This window comes from Cyprinus carpio, chromosome B7 (assembly GCF_018340385.1).
Source record: "Cyprinus carpio isolate SPL01 chromosome B7, ASM1834038v1, whole genome shotgun sequence".
In the NCBI taxonomy this organism is placed as follows: domain Eukaryota; kingdom Metazoa; phylum Chordata; class Actinopteri; order Cypriniformes; family Cyprinidae; genus Cyprinus; species Cyprinus carpio.
The window spans coordinates 4,742,684-4,760,268 of NC_056603.1; the positions used below are offsets into that span (position 1 = coordinate 4,742,684).

The 17,585-nt window shown below is 40.1% G+C and overlaps 1 protein-coding gene across 1 annotated transcript; it reads right to left on the minus strand.

The window, feature by feature from the left end:
- Positions 1 to 3,270: 3,270 nt before the first annotated feature.
- LOC109088282 (macrophage mannose receptor 1-like) lies at positions 3,271 to 6,024 on the minus strand. Its single transcript, XM_042726786.1, has 5 exons — positions 5,977 to 6,024; positions 5,804 to 5,842; positions 5,355 to 5,711; positions 4,138 to 4,485; positions 3,271 to 3,972 (listed from the first exon to the last, which is right to left on the minus strand). Exons 2-5 carry the CDS (start codon positions 5,838 to 5,840, stop codon positions 3,608 to 3,610), a joined length of 1,107 nt encoding a protein of 368 aa, XP_042582720.1. The 5' UTR covers positions 5,841 to 5,842; positions 5,977 to 6,024; the 3' UTR covers positions 3,271 to 3,607.
- Between the last annotated feature and the right edge of the window lie 11,561 nt (positions 6,025 to 17,585).

The following is a 17,585-nucleotide window of genomic DNA, read 5'->3' on the forward strand; positions in this document are numbered from 1 at the left end:
CTTTAATCAATGATCTATTCTACACAGTATAAGTGGTTCTCACACTGTAAAAATAAATTATCAATTAAACAACAATTAAAAAAAAGAAAGAAAAAATGTTAAAGTTAATGAGTCCATGCTAACGTTTAAACCTAAATAGCGAACTGTTCTGTCATGTAAATTGTAGGTCAAAAACACATAAACAAAGGTCTACATTTCAGCGTCACTCCATATTAAACTCAGTTAAAAGTAAATTAATTTAATCTTGCCATGCAGTACGTGGATCCTGGATGTTGTCATCTACCATCATGGCAAATTAAAGCAAAAAATAAAAAATAAATAAAATAAAATAAAATAAAATAAGTAAAGTGAAAAAGGAATAGTATGTTGTACTGACCAATGCTTAGTTAGTATAGTTCACTTACACTAGAGTTCTAGTAACTAAAAAGCACTGTAGGGATTACTTGATAATTTACTTTTGATTTACTCTTGAATTAATATAGCCTAGCTATTCAGAATTACTGACTCCCAGTTGTGACATAGATAAATTATACACTTGCTATTTTACAGCTTTGCTTTTGTTTTCTTTCTTTCTTTATTTTTTTGTTGTTGTTGTTGTTTTTTTGCCCATTTTATTTGCTGTCTTGTAGTAGCACAACAAAAATAGCAAAGAAAATCGGTAATGTCACAATTAGTAAAATTAAATAAAATTGACTTGTTACCATTGTTGTGTTTTGCGAGGTGTTTTTGATGTGAGTGTGACTTAAGCATGGTCAATTTCAAGATATTGCCACAAATAAGGAAAGGAAAGCACATGTGGCCAAGTGTAGTGTCCCATACTCTGAATTGTGCTCTGCATTTCACCCATCCAAGTGCACACACACACACCATGAATACACAGCCGGAGTAGTGGGCAGCAATTGTTTCTGCGGCACCCGGGGAGCAGTTGTTGCCTTGCTTAAGGGTCTCATTAGTCGTGGTATTGAAGGTGGAAGAAAGTGCTGGTCATTCACTCCTTCCACCTACAATGGTACCGATACTTTGGGTTTCAAGTCCATTAGGCCATGACTGCCTCTATTTATTACATCTCTTCCCTTGAAACCAAATAACTGTGAGGTTCAAACAAAAGATTTTAGAAAAAATAAATTTGAAGTCAGTTTATGTGGTGTTACCTTAATTTTTTCAGTTGTATTGACAATTCAACTTTCAGGATGATTTTGGGAAATGAGTGAATACAACTAGAGAAAAAGGTGGAGGAAATGAGTAAACTTAAGATTTCCCCCACCTCGAAATCTCTCTCTCTCTCTCTCTCTCTCTCTCTCTCTCTCTCTCTCTTTCTCTCTCTCTATCTCTCTCTCTCTCTCTCTCTCTCTCTCTCTTTTTTTTCCTTGACAAAATGGCACTTAAGCCAATCAATTAATCTTAACTTGGGTTTTCTGAGTAACCAAGAAATAGTATGTGAATAGTAAAGATTACTAGACTTTGACAAATTAAGTTAAGACATTAAGGCGCGGTTTCACGGACAGGGCTTAGACTAAACCAGGATTAGGCCATAGTTCAGTTAGGACATTTAAGTAATTTTTATTAACATGCCTTAGAAAAAAAAACATTAATGGTGTGCATCTTGAGACAAAACAAAGGCACTGATCTGTCAGTGCAAGTTTATTTCAGTTAAAACAGCTCAGACTTACACTTTAGTCTGGGACTAAGCTTAAGCCTTGTCTGTGAAACCGGGTGAATGTAAAGTTAACTAAAGATCGTTTCTCAGAACAACTTGGATTTTACAGTGTAGTTAAAGCTGAATACAAAGTAAAAAATTAAAATAATGAGTAAAAAACAGCAATTCTATAGATGTAGCCTACGTTATTCTCCTGACTTCTGAAAATAAAGCATGAATGCAAATTTGCAGCCCATTCAGTCAAAATGATGGATGAGGATTATTTAGCGCAGTCTTATGATTTGAAATAGAGCTGAGAGGCTTTGCAGAGTATCTTTCTAGTCTGTGTCTGCTCATTCTTTTATACAGTTTTTCCCCAAGGCGCGTTCAATGCATTTCCTATATAATCGTTATTGTTTACATTTTTTGGCTGTGCCTCCAGTCTGCTTTCAGGAAGCAGACAAGAGGCCTCCATTTACATTTAGGAAGAGGCCCCATCATATATTTTTTTCTAACGTCAAAACAGGATGTGCAGCTTCAGCACAAAATGTATGTCTGCACATTCCATTCTAATGCAGGCCTCTACACACACAGGCAAATACATGATTATAATAGTAGAATACTTTGATACATAAATGGCTATATTCTATTTTTGATTCTAATAAGATAAAAAAAAAAAAAATCCAATATATAAAAAAGAAGTCAAACATTTAGACACAGTGATGAAGCTTGTATGTGTTTGCAGTATACAAGCCATGGACTGTTAAGACAGCTGACTGTGTGATGTGACCCAGTTTCTCTCACTCTCACACACATACACATGTGTTTGAAGTATACGAGTTTTGGCAGGTTATGTCAGATTATTATGCTAATAACAAAACAAACCAGTTCACCAAATCGAACTGAATCGTTTGAAACGGTTCACGTCTCCAGTACGCACTAATCCACAAATAACTTGTTATTCTGTTTATAAACGTGCCTTACACTCCCTCAGACGCGAAATAAACCAGTATCCCAAATTATTCAGTTACTCCTAACAGTACATTGACTGAACTGCTAAAAGAGAACCGATGATGGGATGTACACGAGCAGAGCTGCTGGACTGAGTCTTGTGCTGCTGGCCTGGGAGAAGGCATCACCGTGTGTTAAGGGGCGTAACATTTCCGTCACACACTTGATGCATTTGGCCAATCACAACGCACTGAATAGCTGGCCAATCAGAGCACACCTCGCTTTTCAGACCGATGAGCTTTGTAAAAATCGACGCATTTCAGAAAGGCGGGGCATAGAGGAGAAACTATAATGTACATTATATGGAAAATAATGTGTTTTTTGAACCTTAAACCACATAAACACATTGCATTACACCAAATACACAAAATAATGTTCTTTTTAGCAGCATATTATGACTCCTTTAATTTGGAGTGAGAGATACAAGGGAGTGGTTTCATTGAATCAGATATATGTCACTTTGCTCACAGCTGATTGGTCCAGTTTGGGTTTGCAATCTCTAACCCAGAATAATACCTGCTCAGGAGCAGGGTGGCCATGTAGTGTAAGTTAATATAATTTTCGGTTCATTGTCATGTCAGAGGAAATATAAAAATAGTCAATAGACGAGAATACTGGCTGTAGATAAGTTTATTTGAGCTGATGTTCTGTTTATCTGGTCTTGTGTTTATCTCATGGTTTTGAGATAACCAGATCTACAAAGAGTTTTCTAAAACACACATATATTATGTTAGTAAATTATACAATCTAAAGAATATTTAAAAATTTGTGTTAAGAGCACGCTATATTTTTATAATTAAAATACAGAAGTAAAACTGACTTTTGGCAACTTTTAAAGTACAATCAGCAGATTCTTTCAGAACTTACTAAATAATGTAAGTAATCAAATATCAAATGTCTAATAGTAAATCAGAAAAATAATGAAGTATTAGAACAGTGAATGCAAGTAAACAAAAACATTCACACTTTTTTTATGCAGATGAAGTTGAGTTTGTGAGTTTCAGGAAGGCTGATCCAGCGCTGATCTCCTCCAGACTGAACTGCTCCTTTTCTCTTCTCAAGTCTGCAGTTTTCCTGTTTTGTACCGTTCCCTGGAGCCCAGTTCTGATAGCACACAGTCTCTCCACTCACCCAGAGCCACATGTTCATGATGCAGTAGTTGTGTAAACCCAACCACACCTCCGCAGTAGACGCTCGTTTAACCACGTTCATCACACGACGCTGAATCTCTTCTGAATGAACCGAGACCAGATCCACATGATTCTGTCTGCAGTATCTCAGAGCTTCAGACCACGTCAGATTCTCTCTGATCACAATCAGTTTATCTGGAAACCAAACAAAGCACAAGCACAAACTAGAGAGAGACTGATCAAAAACAACATGCAGAACAAACACTGGGGGATGAATTTGTCATGTCAGACATGTAGAGTGAACTTTAAGAGATCTGGAGGTGATGATGGAGTGAGTGTGTTTTGTGAGGATCTACTCACCTTCATGACACACAAAAGGAAACGGTGTGCTGCAAGGGACGTCATGCCATTTTCCCTGAGCGTTCAGTTCAACAGCTGTACAGTTTTCACCACCTCCACTATTATCAGGTTGACCAGACTTCCAGTCTCTGAATGAGGAGTCACTCTGATCTGACCACTGCCATGAGTCTCTGAACAGACCGATCCAGACATGTGATCCAGATAAATGATTATCACTAATGATCTTCTGAACCTGTTGATTCTCATCCTGGTTTCTCACACTGACCAGATCAGTGTGATTCTGTCTGCAGTAACTCTGAGCGTCTCTCCAGTTCATCATCTGATTGATAAAGATGAGTCCTGTGTTCACTTTAAGAAAACAGATGAAAACAGATTCATCAATCAGTTTGTTCATTATTCTTATGCTGCTTTATGGTTTGGCTGTGAATAGGAGCAGCGGTGGAAACATCAGAAACACATTATTCAAAGACTTGAGCTGCTTCTACAGAAGATAATATATTTAATATTCACAATATATTCAAGATATTTTCAAGTTATACAATGGTCTGTCTAAATTCTTGATTCTGATTGGCTGGAATGTCTGCATTTAAAGCAATAATTAAAACACGGTCAAACAGACAGTCAGTAGTGCACATTAAAAAATTAAAAAAATAAAATGGAAGCACAGAAACTTGATGTCAACCCTGTGCCATTACTTCACTGTTGAATCGCTATACCTTACATTTCTCAGCAACAAGGATTTATGTTGGAATTGACTATCATTCCTACATGGACCAGACTTAAGTTTATCTACATATGAAAAAAATGAAGCCCTTACAAGTCTGTGTTGAGATACTGAAGGCACTAGTCACTGCTGTATGTAACAGAGGCCAGCTGGTAAGAGCTGTGTGGGAAAACATTACTCCCCTGATCTCAAGAGGCACACAAGCAACTGACGCTAGGGACTGTATAGTATATAGTGTCCTTGCTAGTGATGTTTTAGGCTTTTTAATTGCAACATCCTATTGTGACAAATTACAACATTGTGTGACAACGAAAGATCAAAGTGTGTTCAGAGAATGTCTTTTCTTTTTGCAAATATTGTCTATACAAAAAAACTCAACACTGAAAGTGAAACAAATATCCACATTTTCTTCTATTTTCACTATCAAATTAAAAAGTAATAGTGTAATACTGCATTAAAACTTGGTATGTGGTGCATCTATAAATGGACTCACTGTTGTTGCAGATGAAAGGTTGGGTTGCGCTACATGGCCAATCATACCATTGTGCATTTAACATCACAACACAATAATCACTGCCGTCTGGTTGTCCAGGAGCCCAGTTCAGATAGAGCACAGGTTCACCTGAAGACCACTGCCATTTTTCACGACTCGCCCTCTTCAGCCCAATCCAGACATACTGAACACTTCCATCATTCACACTCTTCTTCAGCTCGTTCATGTCGTTCATGTTGTCAGCGGTGGCCAGATCTGTGTAATTCTCTCTGCAGTATCTCTGAGCTTCAGTCCAGGTCTTCCTCTCGTTTATAAAGTGATACTGACGCTGAACACATTCAGATACGGAGCAGAGAGCTGTGAAAGAGAGGCGCTGCTTTAATGCTTTTCATAACAGGATCAAACCTAATGAAACTAGAAACCATAAATAAAACCATAAACACACTCACCAATGAGAAGAAGAATGAAATACAGAGTTTGCTCCATTTCTGAGGAAGAACGAATAAGTAAAATGTGATGTAAAAATGAATGAATGAATGAATCAGCTTGCATTTATTCAGATAATATTTACATCTCAAAGTTTATTTCCAGTAAAAGAATGAGAATATTGAATTATTCTTACTTTAGAGGTTGTGTGTTTCTGTCCCGAGTCTGATGTTTCTGTCTGAAGCTTGAAACTATGTGATTATTTGAACTGCTCTCATTACTCATTCAAAACGTCACATCATTTGTTTATTACTCTAAAACAAAAGCCCTTTTTATTTTTTCTTCCTTGTTTATGCATGTCCACGTTTTTCTATGTATTAGTCATTTTTGCTGTCATTTGTTGAACGTGTTTTAACATGAGTTAAAATAGGAGGAAATATTGTGAAATTGATTTAAATACAGAAACATTAAATAATTGAAAATGTGAAATTATAAATTATGAAATATACACAATGTAATGACAAGAACAGAGTTTAAATGCATAGTTCAACCAAAAAAGAAAATGATGTCATATTTTACGCCCCCTTGTGTCCTTCCAAGCCTGTATGACTTAATTTATTCTGCAGAACACAAAGGCAATATTCTGACTGTTTCAGGTTCCATTTACTTTAATTAGTATTTCTTGTCCATACAATGGAAGTCAATAAGGGTTTGAGAGTGTATTGTTGTCCCATCTGCCAATCAGTGGTGAAATGAAGTGAAATGATGCAAGGAGTTTGTTTAATCATAATCGTACTTTCTCTCAATAATAAAGAGTAAAAGATGCATACCTGATATTACAAAGGTACAAACTGTAGTGTGGTGCCCTCATTTAAATGTGTTTTTTTTTTTTTACATGCTACTTCCTCTATATTTGTGTATGTATCCACATATCTTACTGTTGACTGTCACTGATGTGTTTATAATCAGGCCACAAAGTAGGAAATATCATGTGCTGATATTCCCCTCATTTGCTTTTTGTTGACCCATCCTCACTTCAGACAGTGTTCCACAACCCTGCACAGGCCTACTGTAAAAACAAGTTTCAAGAACTTTTTTTATTGAATTTATCTTCCTTTGATATAGTATGAGGTGAAAAAGTTTTACAGTTTAACTCCATGTGGCTCAACTTACCCTCCCCCTAGGCTCAATATACTCCTCACTGGGGCAAGTTGAGCCAAGAGACAATTTTTTTTTCTTTTTTTTTTGGAAAGCCATATGTGACCCTGTCACAGAAGTCAGTTAATTCTCAGCACATAGAGACTCTTTCACCTAGATATCACACTATAGAGACTGTGTCTGTTCCCTGGGCTAGAAAATACAAAAAACGTCCAAACCAATTTAAGAGCAACAATTTAATTGAGGTTCAACAAATAAAAAACAGATGCAATACGGATAAACAAATGATAAAGCTTGGCTTATTGAATATCAGGTCCCTTTCTACGAAAGCACTTTTTGTAAATAATATGATCACTGATCATAATCTAGATGCACTCTGTTTGACAGAAACCTGGGTAAAACATGATGATTACATTATTTTAAATGAGTCTACACCCCAAGATTACTGTTATAAACATGAGCCACGTCCAAAAGGTAAAGGGGGAGGTGTTGCTTCAATTTATAACAATGTTTTCAGGATTTCTCAGAGGGAACGGCTTCAAGTATAACTCGTTTGAAGTATTGGTGCTTCATATAACATTATCCAGAGAAACAAATGATGATAAATCCCCTGTGATGTTTGTGCTGGCTACTGTATACAGGCCACCAGGGCACCATACAGACTTTATTAAAGAGTTTGCTGATTTTACATCCGAGTTAGTGCTGGCTGCAGATAAAGTTTTAATTGTTGGTGATTTTAAAATATCCAAGTTGATAATGAAAAAGATGCATTGGGATCAGCATTTATAGACATTCTGAACTCTATTGGGGTTAGACAACACGTCTCAGGACCTACTCATTGTCGAAATCATACTCTAGATTTAATACTGTCACATGGAATTGATGTTGATGGTGTTGAAATTATGCAGCCAAGCGATGATATCTCAGATCATTATTTAGTTTTTTGCAAACTTCATATAGTTAAAACTGTAAATTCTACTTCTTGTTACAAGTATGGTAGAACTATCACTTCTACCACAAAAGACTGCTTTGTAAGTAATCTTCCTGATGTATCCCAATTCCTTAGCATATCCATTACCTCTGAACAACTTGATGATGTAACAGAAACTATGGACTCTCTCTTTTCTAGCATTTTAAATACAGTTGCTCCTTTACGCTTAAGGAAGGTTAAGGAAAACAGTCTGACACCGTGGTGTAATGAGCACACTCGCACCCTAAAGAGAGCAGCTCGGAAAATGGAGCGCAGCTGGAGGAAAACAAAACTAGAGGTATTTCGTATTGCCTGGAGGGAAAGTAACCTATCTTACAGAAAAGCATTAAAAACTGCTAAATCTGATTACTTTTCGTCTCTTTTAGAAGAAAACAAACATAGCCCCATGTATTTATTCAATACAGTGGCTAAATTAACGAAAAATAAAGCATCAACAAGTGTTGACATTTCTCAACATCACAGCAGTAATGACTATAGATCCCCTGAGGAACAGTTCCACTCATTCTCTACTATAGGAGAGAAAGAATTGTATAAACTTGTTTAATCATCTAAACCAACAACATGTATGTTAGACCCTATTCCATCTAAGCTCCTAAAAGAGGTGCTTCCAGAAGTCATAGATCCTCTTTTGACTATTATTAATTCCTCATTGTTATTAGGGTATGTCCCCAAAACCTTCAAACTGGCTGTTATTAAGCCTTTCATCAAAAAAACCACAACTTGACCCCAAAGAACTAGTTAATTATAGACCGATCTCGAATCTCCCTTTTCTGTCCAAGATACTAGAAAATGTAGTATCCTCACAATTATATTCCTTCTTAGAGAAAAATGGCATCTGTGAGGATTTCCAGTCAGGATTTAGACCGTATCATAGTACTGAGACTGCTCTCCTTAGAGTTACAAATGACCTGCTCTTATCATCTGATCGTGGTTGTATCTCTCTATTAGTGCTATTGGATCTTAGTGATGTGTTCAACACTATTGACCACACTATTCTTTTGCATAGACTAGAACACTTTGTTGGCATTAATGGAAGTGCATTAGCATGGTTTAAATCGTACTTATATGACCGCCATCAATTCGTAGCAGTGAATGAAGAGGTATCATATTGATCACAAGTGCAGTATGGAGTACCTCAAGGCTCAGTACTAGGGCCATTACTCTTCATGCTTTACATGTTACCCTTGGGAGATATCATCAGGAAACACGGTGTTAGCTTTCACTGTTATGCTGATGATACTCAGCTCTATATTTCTTCGCGGCCCGGTGAAACATACCAATTTGAAACACTAACGGAATGCATAGTCGATATAAAAAACTGGATGACGAGTAATTTCTTACTGCTAAATTCTGAGAAAACAGAGGTGTTAATTATAGGGCCTAAAAGCTCTGCATGTAATGACCTAGAACGCTGTCTAAGCCTTGATGGCTGGTCTGTCAATTCTTCATCATCAGTTAGGAACCTAGGTGTGCTATTTGATAGCAGCCTTTCCTTAGAATGCCACGTTTCTAGCATTTGTAAAACTGCATTTTTCCATCTCAAAAATATATCTAAATTATGGCCTATGCTCTCAATGTCAAATGCAGAAATGTTAATCCATGCGTTTAAGACCTCAAGGTTAGACTATTGTAATGCTCTATTGGGTGGTTGTTCTCCACGCTTAGTAAACAAACTCCAATTAGTCCAAAATGCAGCAGCTAGAGTTCTTACTAGAACCAGGGAGTATGATCATATTAGCCCGGTCCTGTCAACACTGCACTGGCTCCCTATCAAACATCGTATAGATTTTAAAATCTTGCTTATTACTTATAAAGCCCTGAATGGTTTAGCACCTCCGTATTTGAACGAGCTCTTGTTACATTATAGTCCTCCACGTCCGCTCCGTTCTCAAAACTCTGGCAATTTGATAATACCTAGAATATCAAAGTCAACTGCGGGCGGCAGATCCTTCTCCTATTTAGCGCCCAAACTCTGGAATAACTTACCTAACATTGTTCGGGAGGCAGACACACTCTTGCAGTTTAAATCTAGATGAAAGACCCATCTCTTTAACCTGGCTTACACATAACATACTTATACACTTCTAATATCCAAATCCGTTAAAGGATTTTTAGGCTGCATTAATTAGGTAAACTGGAACCGGGAACACTTCCCATAACACCCGATATACTTGCTACATCATTAGCTGAATGGCATCTACGTTCATATTAGTATATTCTCTCTTATTTCGAGGTCACCGTAGCCACCAGATCCAGTCTGTATCCAAGTCAGAGGGTCACTGCAGTCACCCGGATCCAGTATGTATCCAGCCCAGATGGTGGATCAGCACCTAGAAAGGACCTCTACAGCCCTGAAAGACAGCGGAGACCAGGACTAGAGCCCCAGAGACAGATCCCCTGTAAAGACCTTGTCTCAGACGACCACCGGGACAAGACCACAGGAAACAGATGATTCTTCTGCACAATCTGACTTTGCTGCAGCCTGGAATTGAACTGCTGGTTTCGTCTGGCCAGAGGAGAACTGGCCCCCCGACTGAGCCTGGTTTCTCCCAAGGTGTTTTTCTCCATTCTGTCACTGATGGACTTTTGGTTCCTTGCCACTGTCGCCTCTGGCTTGCTTAGTTGGGGACACTTCATTTACAGCGATATTGTTGACTTGATTGCAAATTATTGCACAGATACTATTTAAACTGAACTGAGCTGCATGACGACATCACTGAATTCAATGATGAACTGCCTTTAACTGTTATTTTGCATTATTGACGCACTGTTTTTCTAATTAATGTTGTTCAGTTGCTTTGACGCAATCTTTTTTGTTTAAAGCGCTATATAAATAAAGATGACTTGACTTGACTTGACCCTGGAGCACAAGAGCAGTCATAAGTAGCACAGGTATACTTGTAGCAAAAGCCAAAAATTCATTGTATGGGTTAAAATTATTGATTTGTCTTTTAGGCCAAAAATCATTAGGATATTAAGTAAAGATCATGTTCCATGAAGTTATTTTGTAAATGTCTTACTTTAAATATAATAAAACATTGCTAAGAACTTCATTTGGACAACTTTAAAGGTAATTTTCTCAATATTTTGATATTTTTGCACCCTCAGATTCCAGATTTCCAAATAGTATTTTCTCAGACAAATATTGTCCTCCTAACAAACCATACATCAATGGAGAGATTATTTATTCAGCTTTCAGATGGTTCACAAATCTGTATTTCAAAAAATTGACCCTTATGGCTGGTTTTGTGGTCCATGGTCACATATTTTGAAAGCAATTTTAGATCCAAAGTGATTATTCCCAGGGATGCACCACATCCTGGAATTTAAGTTGAACCATCAGGTTGAACTGTCACATGCTCACTTTAAACACACGTAAGTAAAAACTGCCTCAACTCAACCCGCTCTGCCTACTATGGGAGTCAATGGGGACCATCAGCTGTTTGATTACTAGAATTCTTCAAAGTATCTTCTTTTAACATAAGAAAGAAGCTTATACAGGTTTGGAGCGACATGAAGGTGAGTAAATTATGACATTTTTTTTAATTTTATGGTAAACTATCCCTTTAAGTAAAACAAGTACAAGTTAAAAAAAAAAGTCTTCCAATTTAACTTAAACATAAGTTTGACTCACAGAAAATAATCACATCTGCTAATTTAAATTCATATAGCCTACTATTTTTCTACAATAGTCTAAGTGGTAAGAGCTGACCGCTGTTGAAGCTGTTGCTCCCGCCGCTGCAGTGGTTGTGCTTGCGGCTGGATTGGCAAGCGCTGTAGATGCTGGAGCCGCTTCAGATGCTGCAGACGCTGAAGATGCTGCTATTGTGGAGGTGCAGTGACATCCACTGAAGAGCAGGAGAGCAGTTAGAGCAAAGATACTCAAATGCTTCTTCTTCCTTTGGAAAATAAACATTTCGTGCACCACACTGAACAGAAAAAGGTTTGATTTGATGATCTACTACTTCTACTGCAGATATTATTGAATCATACTGCACTGTAGCTGGACTCATAGTAATCACCCTTGGTAAAGCTATTGTATATCCACCTTACTGAAAGTTATTTTCCGTAAATGTGACTTCTGATTTATTAGCTGATATAAATAAATAGCCAAAACAAAGTGCAGTAAAGGGGAAAACTACTTGTGCTACTAACCAGGGTGTTTATAAATAATTAAAAATATTTTTTATAATAAATAACAGTTTGCAACATTAAACAGCATAACAGACTGTTTTTGCACAGATAAAATAACTGAAAGCCTGGCACATTCTTACAAATGGCTGCATTAAGATTTAACGTACAAAACTTACAATAAAAGTTTATAAATGTACAATGAAATCTACCATAAAAATGCAATTATGCAGTTACTCAAATAGTTTAGGTGACTACTGCTTTTGTCTCTACTGTACCATTTTGTTTAACTAGGGATTAACAGGTATGTGAAAGCTAAAACTGAGTAAAATCAGCATTATCATCTATTAATTTTAAAGAGAGAAATGTTGTTAATATGAAACACTTTTGGTATGTTCACATGGGATGAGCATTTAATATGAACTATAGTGAAGACAAATTGAAGAGCTGAACAAATATATCCTAAATACACCTTAAAATTTCAGAAAATTTGTACATCAATTTCTGATAATGACTTAAAGTAATGCATTAATTACCAAATATATGCAAACGCTTTAATAATCAGTTAGAAAACACTTTTTATGGCTCTATAGACTACAATCACTACAAAACACTCTTAGATATTAAGCATATATGTGTGTGTGTTACAGTACAGACATGTCAGAGACAGGAGATCACAGGTAAGGTTGTTTATTGACACAAGCAGAGGGAATAGCGAAAATGGGGAGTCAAACTGAAGTGGAAATCATGAATGAAAAGTGAAAGAATGATGATACTGTCTTTTGTCTTTTGGCAGAGTGAAGATCCAAGTTGCATTGGAGAAGTTAAGATGTAGGAGAATGATGACATACACACGAAGAACACAGGAGGTAACTTGGAGACAGGTAAGCATAACACTGGTAGTCCTTGAAGTAAGCATGTAGGTAAGTCCTAGTTGCGAATGAGACCGGACAGTGGCTGTGTCTTTTATGTGCCAGTTAATTAAGGTGCTGATGAGGTGCAGGTGTGTGTGCTCAGTATTCTGGTGAGGAAGTGCGCTGTGATTGGATAGTGTTGGAGCCTGGCGTGTCTGTGACAGTACATACCCCCCCCCACCCCACAGCCCACTCCTGAGGGCCGAGGACCCCGACATCATGGTGGTCTTCCTCTTCCCCGAGGGGCAGGTCTGTTGGGATGAGCAGCAGGCGTCCAGCAGGTTTGGGTCGAGTATGTCGTTGCGTGGAACCCATGACCATTCCAAGGGGCTATAACCTTCCCAGTCCACAAGGTACTTGAGCTGCCCACCACGGCGCTGAGAATCCAAGATTTCAAGAACCTCATAAGCAGCACCGTCACCCAGGATGAGTGGAAGGGGGGTTTCGGCTGCGGCTACGCCAGGCTCTGTGGAGAGAGGAACAGGAGGATGGTGAGGATTCAGGAGTAACACATGGAATGTGAGTTTTGTGCGTACTCGGCCCACCCCAGGTACTGGTTCCAAGAGTCCTGGTGGCCGTGACAGAAGGTACGGAGGAAGGGACCGATCTCTTGGATCTTCCTCTCCATCTGCCCGTTCAACTGCGGATGTTATCCCGATGATAGGCTGATGGACACACCTAGGAGTAAGAGGAAGGCTCTCTAGACCCGAGATATAAATTGAGGTCCTCTGTCTGATACGATGTCCTCGAGGATGCCAAAGTACCGGAATATGTGGTTGAACATGAGCTCCGCAGTCTCCATGGCAGTAGGCAGTCCCTTTAAAGGAATCAAATGACAAGATTTAGAAAATCTATCAACAACCACACAGATACAGGTACAGTCTTTCGAAGCTGGTAGGTCCGTGATGAAATCCACCCCTAGGTGTGACTATGGTCGGTTGGGAATGGGCAGGGGAAGGAGTTTGCCAGATGGTAGATGACGTGGACTCTTCAAGATGGCGCATTCCTTACATCTTCGCATGTATGGGTGGAGTTATTGGAGGAGGGTATGGTCTCCATTGACCAGGTGATCGGGCTGACGATGAGTTTCTCTGGGAGTACGGCTTCAGGCTCTTCAGAGCTTTCCTCAGGTGTGTAACAACGTGATAACGCGTCTGCCTTGATGTTTTTGGATCCAGGTCGATAGGAAATTGTGAAATTAAAGCGGGTAAAGAATAAAGCCCAACGGGCTTGTCTGGGGTTAAGTCTCTTAGCCACTCGCAGATATTCCAGGTTCTTGTGGTCAGTGAGTACCAGAAACAGATGTCTTGCTCCCTCTAACCAATGCCTCCGCTCTTCAAGTGCCAACTTGATGGCCAGAAGTTCTCTGTTGCCGATGTCATAATTCACCTCTGCCGGGTTGAGCTTGGGGGAAAAGGCACATGGATGGAGCCTGCTGGGGTTCCCCTGCTTTTGCGAAAGTACCACTCCTACTCCTATAGTGGAGGCGTTGACCTCCACAATGAAAGGCTTTTCGGGCTCGGGATGGACCAGGAGAGGAGCGGTAGTGAAGGCTTCCTTAAGAGTGTTGAAGGGTTCTGTGGCAGCTGGGGTCCAGGACAGAGACTTGGGCTTATGTCGGAGGAGGCTTGTAAGTGGAATGGTGATGGAGCGGCGGTTGAAATTGGCGAAGCCAAGGAATCGTTGGAGTTCCTATATGGTAGTGGGTGTTGACCAGTTCCTGGTGGCATCCACCTTCCCCTCGTCCATCCGGATGCCACTGATGTCGATGTTATAGCCATGGAACTGCACTGAGGGCTGATGGAAGGAGTTGTGATTCCCACAGACATTTCAGGACCTCCGCAATGTGTTGGCGATGTTCGGCCATGCTCCGGGAGTAAATCAGGATGTCATCGTTGTACAGCAAGATGAATTTGTGGAGAAACTCCCAGAGCACCTCATGGATGAAGTCCCGGAATATGGAGGGGGCGTTGACCAGGCCATATGGCATCACGAGGTACTCGTAGTGTCCAGTAGGTGTTATGAATGCTGTCTTCCACTCGTCCCCCTCACATATCCGGATGAGGTTATACGCGCTGCGGAGGTCCAACTTGGTGAAGACGGTGGCACCACGGAGGTGTTCCAGGGTCGCTGGGATGAGAGGAAGTGGATACCTGAACTTGACTGTGATGTTGTTGAGAGACCGGTAGTCGATACATGGCCGCAAGCCTCCGTCCTTTTTTCCACAAAGAAGAAGCTAGAAGCAGCAGGGGAAGTTGATGGATGGATGAAGCCTTGAGCCAGAGCCTCCTCAATATATTCTTCCATGGCCTTCTCCTCCGGGATGGAAAGGGGATAGATCCTTCCCCTTGGCACTGACTCACCCGGAAGCAGATTGAAGGCGCAGTCCCATGGTCGGTGTGGAGGCAGCTTGGAGGCTCTTTTAGGGCAGAAAACATCATGGAAAGGGGCGTAACATGATGGTAGATCCACTGAACGTTTTTCAATCAGACTCTCAATGGATGTTGAGCAGACAGAGAGGTGTTCAGGACTTGGAGAGGATGGAACAGGAAACCCAGAAAAACTGTCCATGAAACAAGTGTTGCTCCACTTCAGGATTTCGCCAGTTCTCTAGGAGATGACAGGATTGTGCTGCTCCAACCACGGGCGCCCTAGGATCACGTCAGTGGTGAATTCCTCCAGAACCAGCAGATGGATCGTCTCCACGTGAAGTATACTAGTTTGCAGTTGAAGTGGACCGACACTACGGCGAACCTGTCTCCTACTAAGCGGCTTTCCAGTTATTGAGTGGATCTGGTAGGTAGATGGCATTGACGTGGTCTTGAGATTGAGCTGATGGCAGAGGGAGCCAGAGATGAAGTTGCCTGCTGACCCAGAATCGAGGAGTGCATTGACTGGAATGGAAACATCAGCAGCAGTAAGTGTTACAACAGTGGTGAGTGGCTTCATTTTATTTATGGAAGGAAATGGCGTGCACCATAGGACGAATAGGACGTAGTGGGCATGTGGAGATGTCATGCCCCGGAGATCCACAATAGAAGCACAGATTCTGGGTCAGCCTTCTCTGCCGTTCAGTAACTGTCAGACGAGTTGAATCCAGTTGCATGGGTTCGTAGGCTGGTTCTGGAGGGCTGACGGATTCTGGTCGGCAGAGGGAAATGTTGTGCTGAGCCTGTCCCTGGTGCTCTTCGAGACACCACTGCACGTGAGTGGCGAAGCGAATGGAGAGTTGGATGAAGCGTTCAAGCCCAATGGTGTCCTCATATATGCAGCGAGATGCAACCACACTCAAGGATCCAATCCTTGACGATATGTAGTCAGTAAAGCTTGCTTGTTCCACCCACTCTTAATCATTCACAGTCATTTTGTCTTGTTTTAAATTGTAAAGTTTCTCACCAATAGACAAATCCCAGGCGGGTTTTCTGAAGACTTCTCTGAAGTATTCGACAAAGCTGGAATACGACTGAATAACAGGATTATGCTGGGTCCAAATTGAATCGGCCCATTGAAGTGCTTTACCTTGTAGCTGTGAAATGATAAATACTACCTTGGATCTTTTGGTGGGGTATAAGTGTGGTTGCATCTCCAGGACCAGCGAGCATTGCAGGAGAAATCCACTGCATTCCTCCACCGTACCAGAGAAGGGTGCTGGTTTGGCCATGGGACTGGTGTGCACTGAAGGTGAAGTGGTGGTGTTGTTACCGGAAGTGCTCGTTGGTGGTGAAGGTGGTGGATTGATGGTGAGTGTTCGACGCAAGGCATCCACGAGGTCCTGAAATGGGTCTATATGGCTCATACTTGTGTCAGGCAGTTTTGGTCCGGTCTTCTGTTACAGTACAGACGGGTTGGAGACATGAGATCACATGTAAGGTTGTTTATTGGCACAAGCAGAGGGAATAGCAAACATAGGTGAGTCAAACTGAAGTGGCAATCATGAATAAGTGAAAGAATGATGATACTGAAGATCCAAGTGGCAGTGGAGAAGTTGAGATGTAGGAGAATGACGACACATACACCCACACGAAGAACACAGGAGGTAACTTGGAGGCAACTTATCGCTGGAGACAGGTAAGTATAACGCTGGTAGTCCTTGAAGTAAGCATGTAGGTAAGTCCTAGTTCCAAACAAGACCAGACAGTGGCTGTGTGTGTGAGAGTACACATGTGCCAGTTAATTAATGTGCGATGAGGTGCAGGTGTGTGTGCTCAGTATTCTGGTGAGGGAGTGCACTGTGATTGGATAGTGTTGGAGCCTGGCCTGTCTGTGACAGTGTGTATGCGTGTGTGTAAGCAAACAATATTTGGTATACTAATAACCATAATCACAAATGCGTGAAATGAACTGGAACCCAAAAAGATCTTCAAAAATATCAGAGCTTTAAATGTAAAATTTACATATTACAAAAAAAGAAAACATGCACATTCACTACACAAGCATGACAAATGCATTTTAAACGCACAAATATGTCATGTTTTTATTCCTGATGAGTCACATTTTAACAATTCTCAATTAAAAATAAGTGACCAATTAAAAATAGATTGTCAAAGACCACATAAAATATTTTACATGAGAAAAAAGTACATATGAAAATAAGACTCAAATAACAGTGTG

Coding starts and splice junctions, on each gene's coding strand:
- LOC109088282 (XM_042726786.1), bottom strand. CDS start 5,840: ATGGAGCAAACTCTGTATTTCATTCTTCTTCTCATTG. Junction 5,712..5,803: donor TTTCATTCTTCTTCTCATTG/GTGAGTGTGTTT, acceptor TCTCTTTCACAG/CTCTCTGCTCCGTATCTGAA. Junction 3,973..4,137: donor TCCTTTTGTGTGTCATGAAG/GTGAGTAGATCC, acceptor TTTGGTTTCCAG/ATAAACTGATTGTGATCAGA.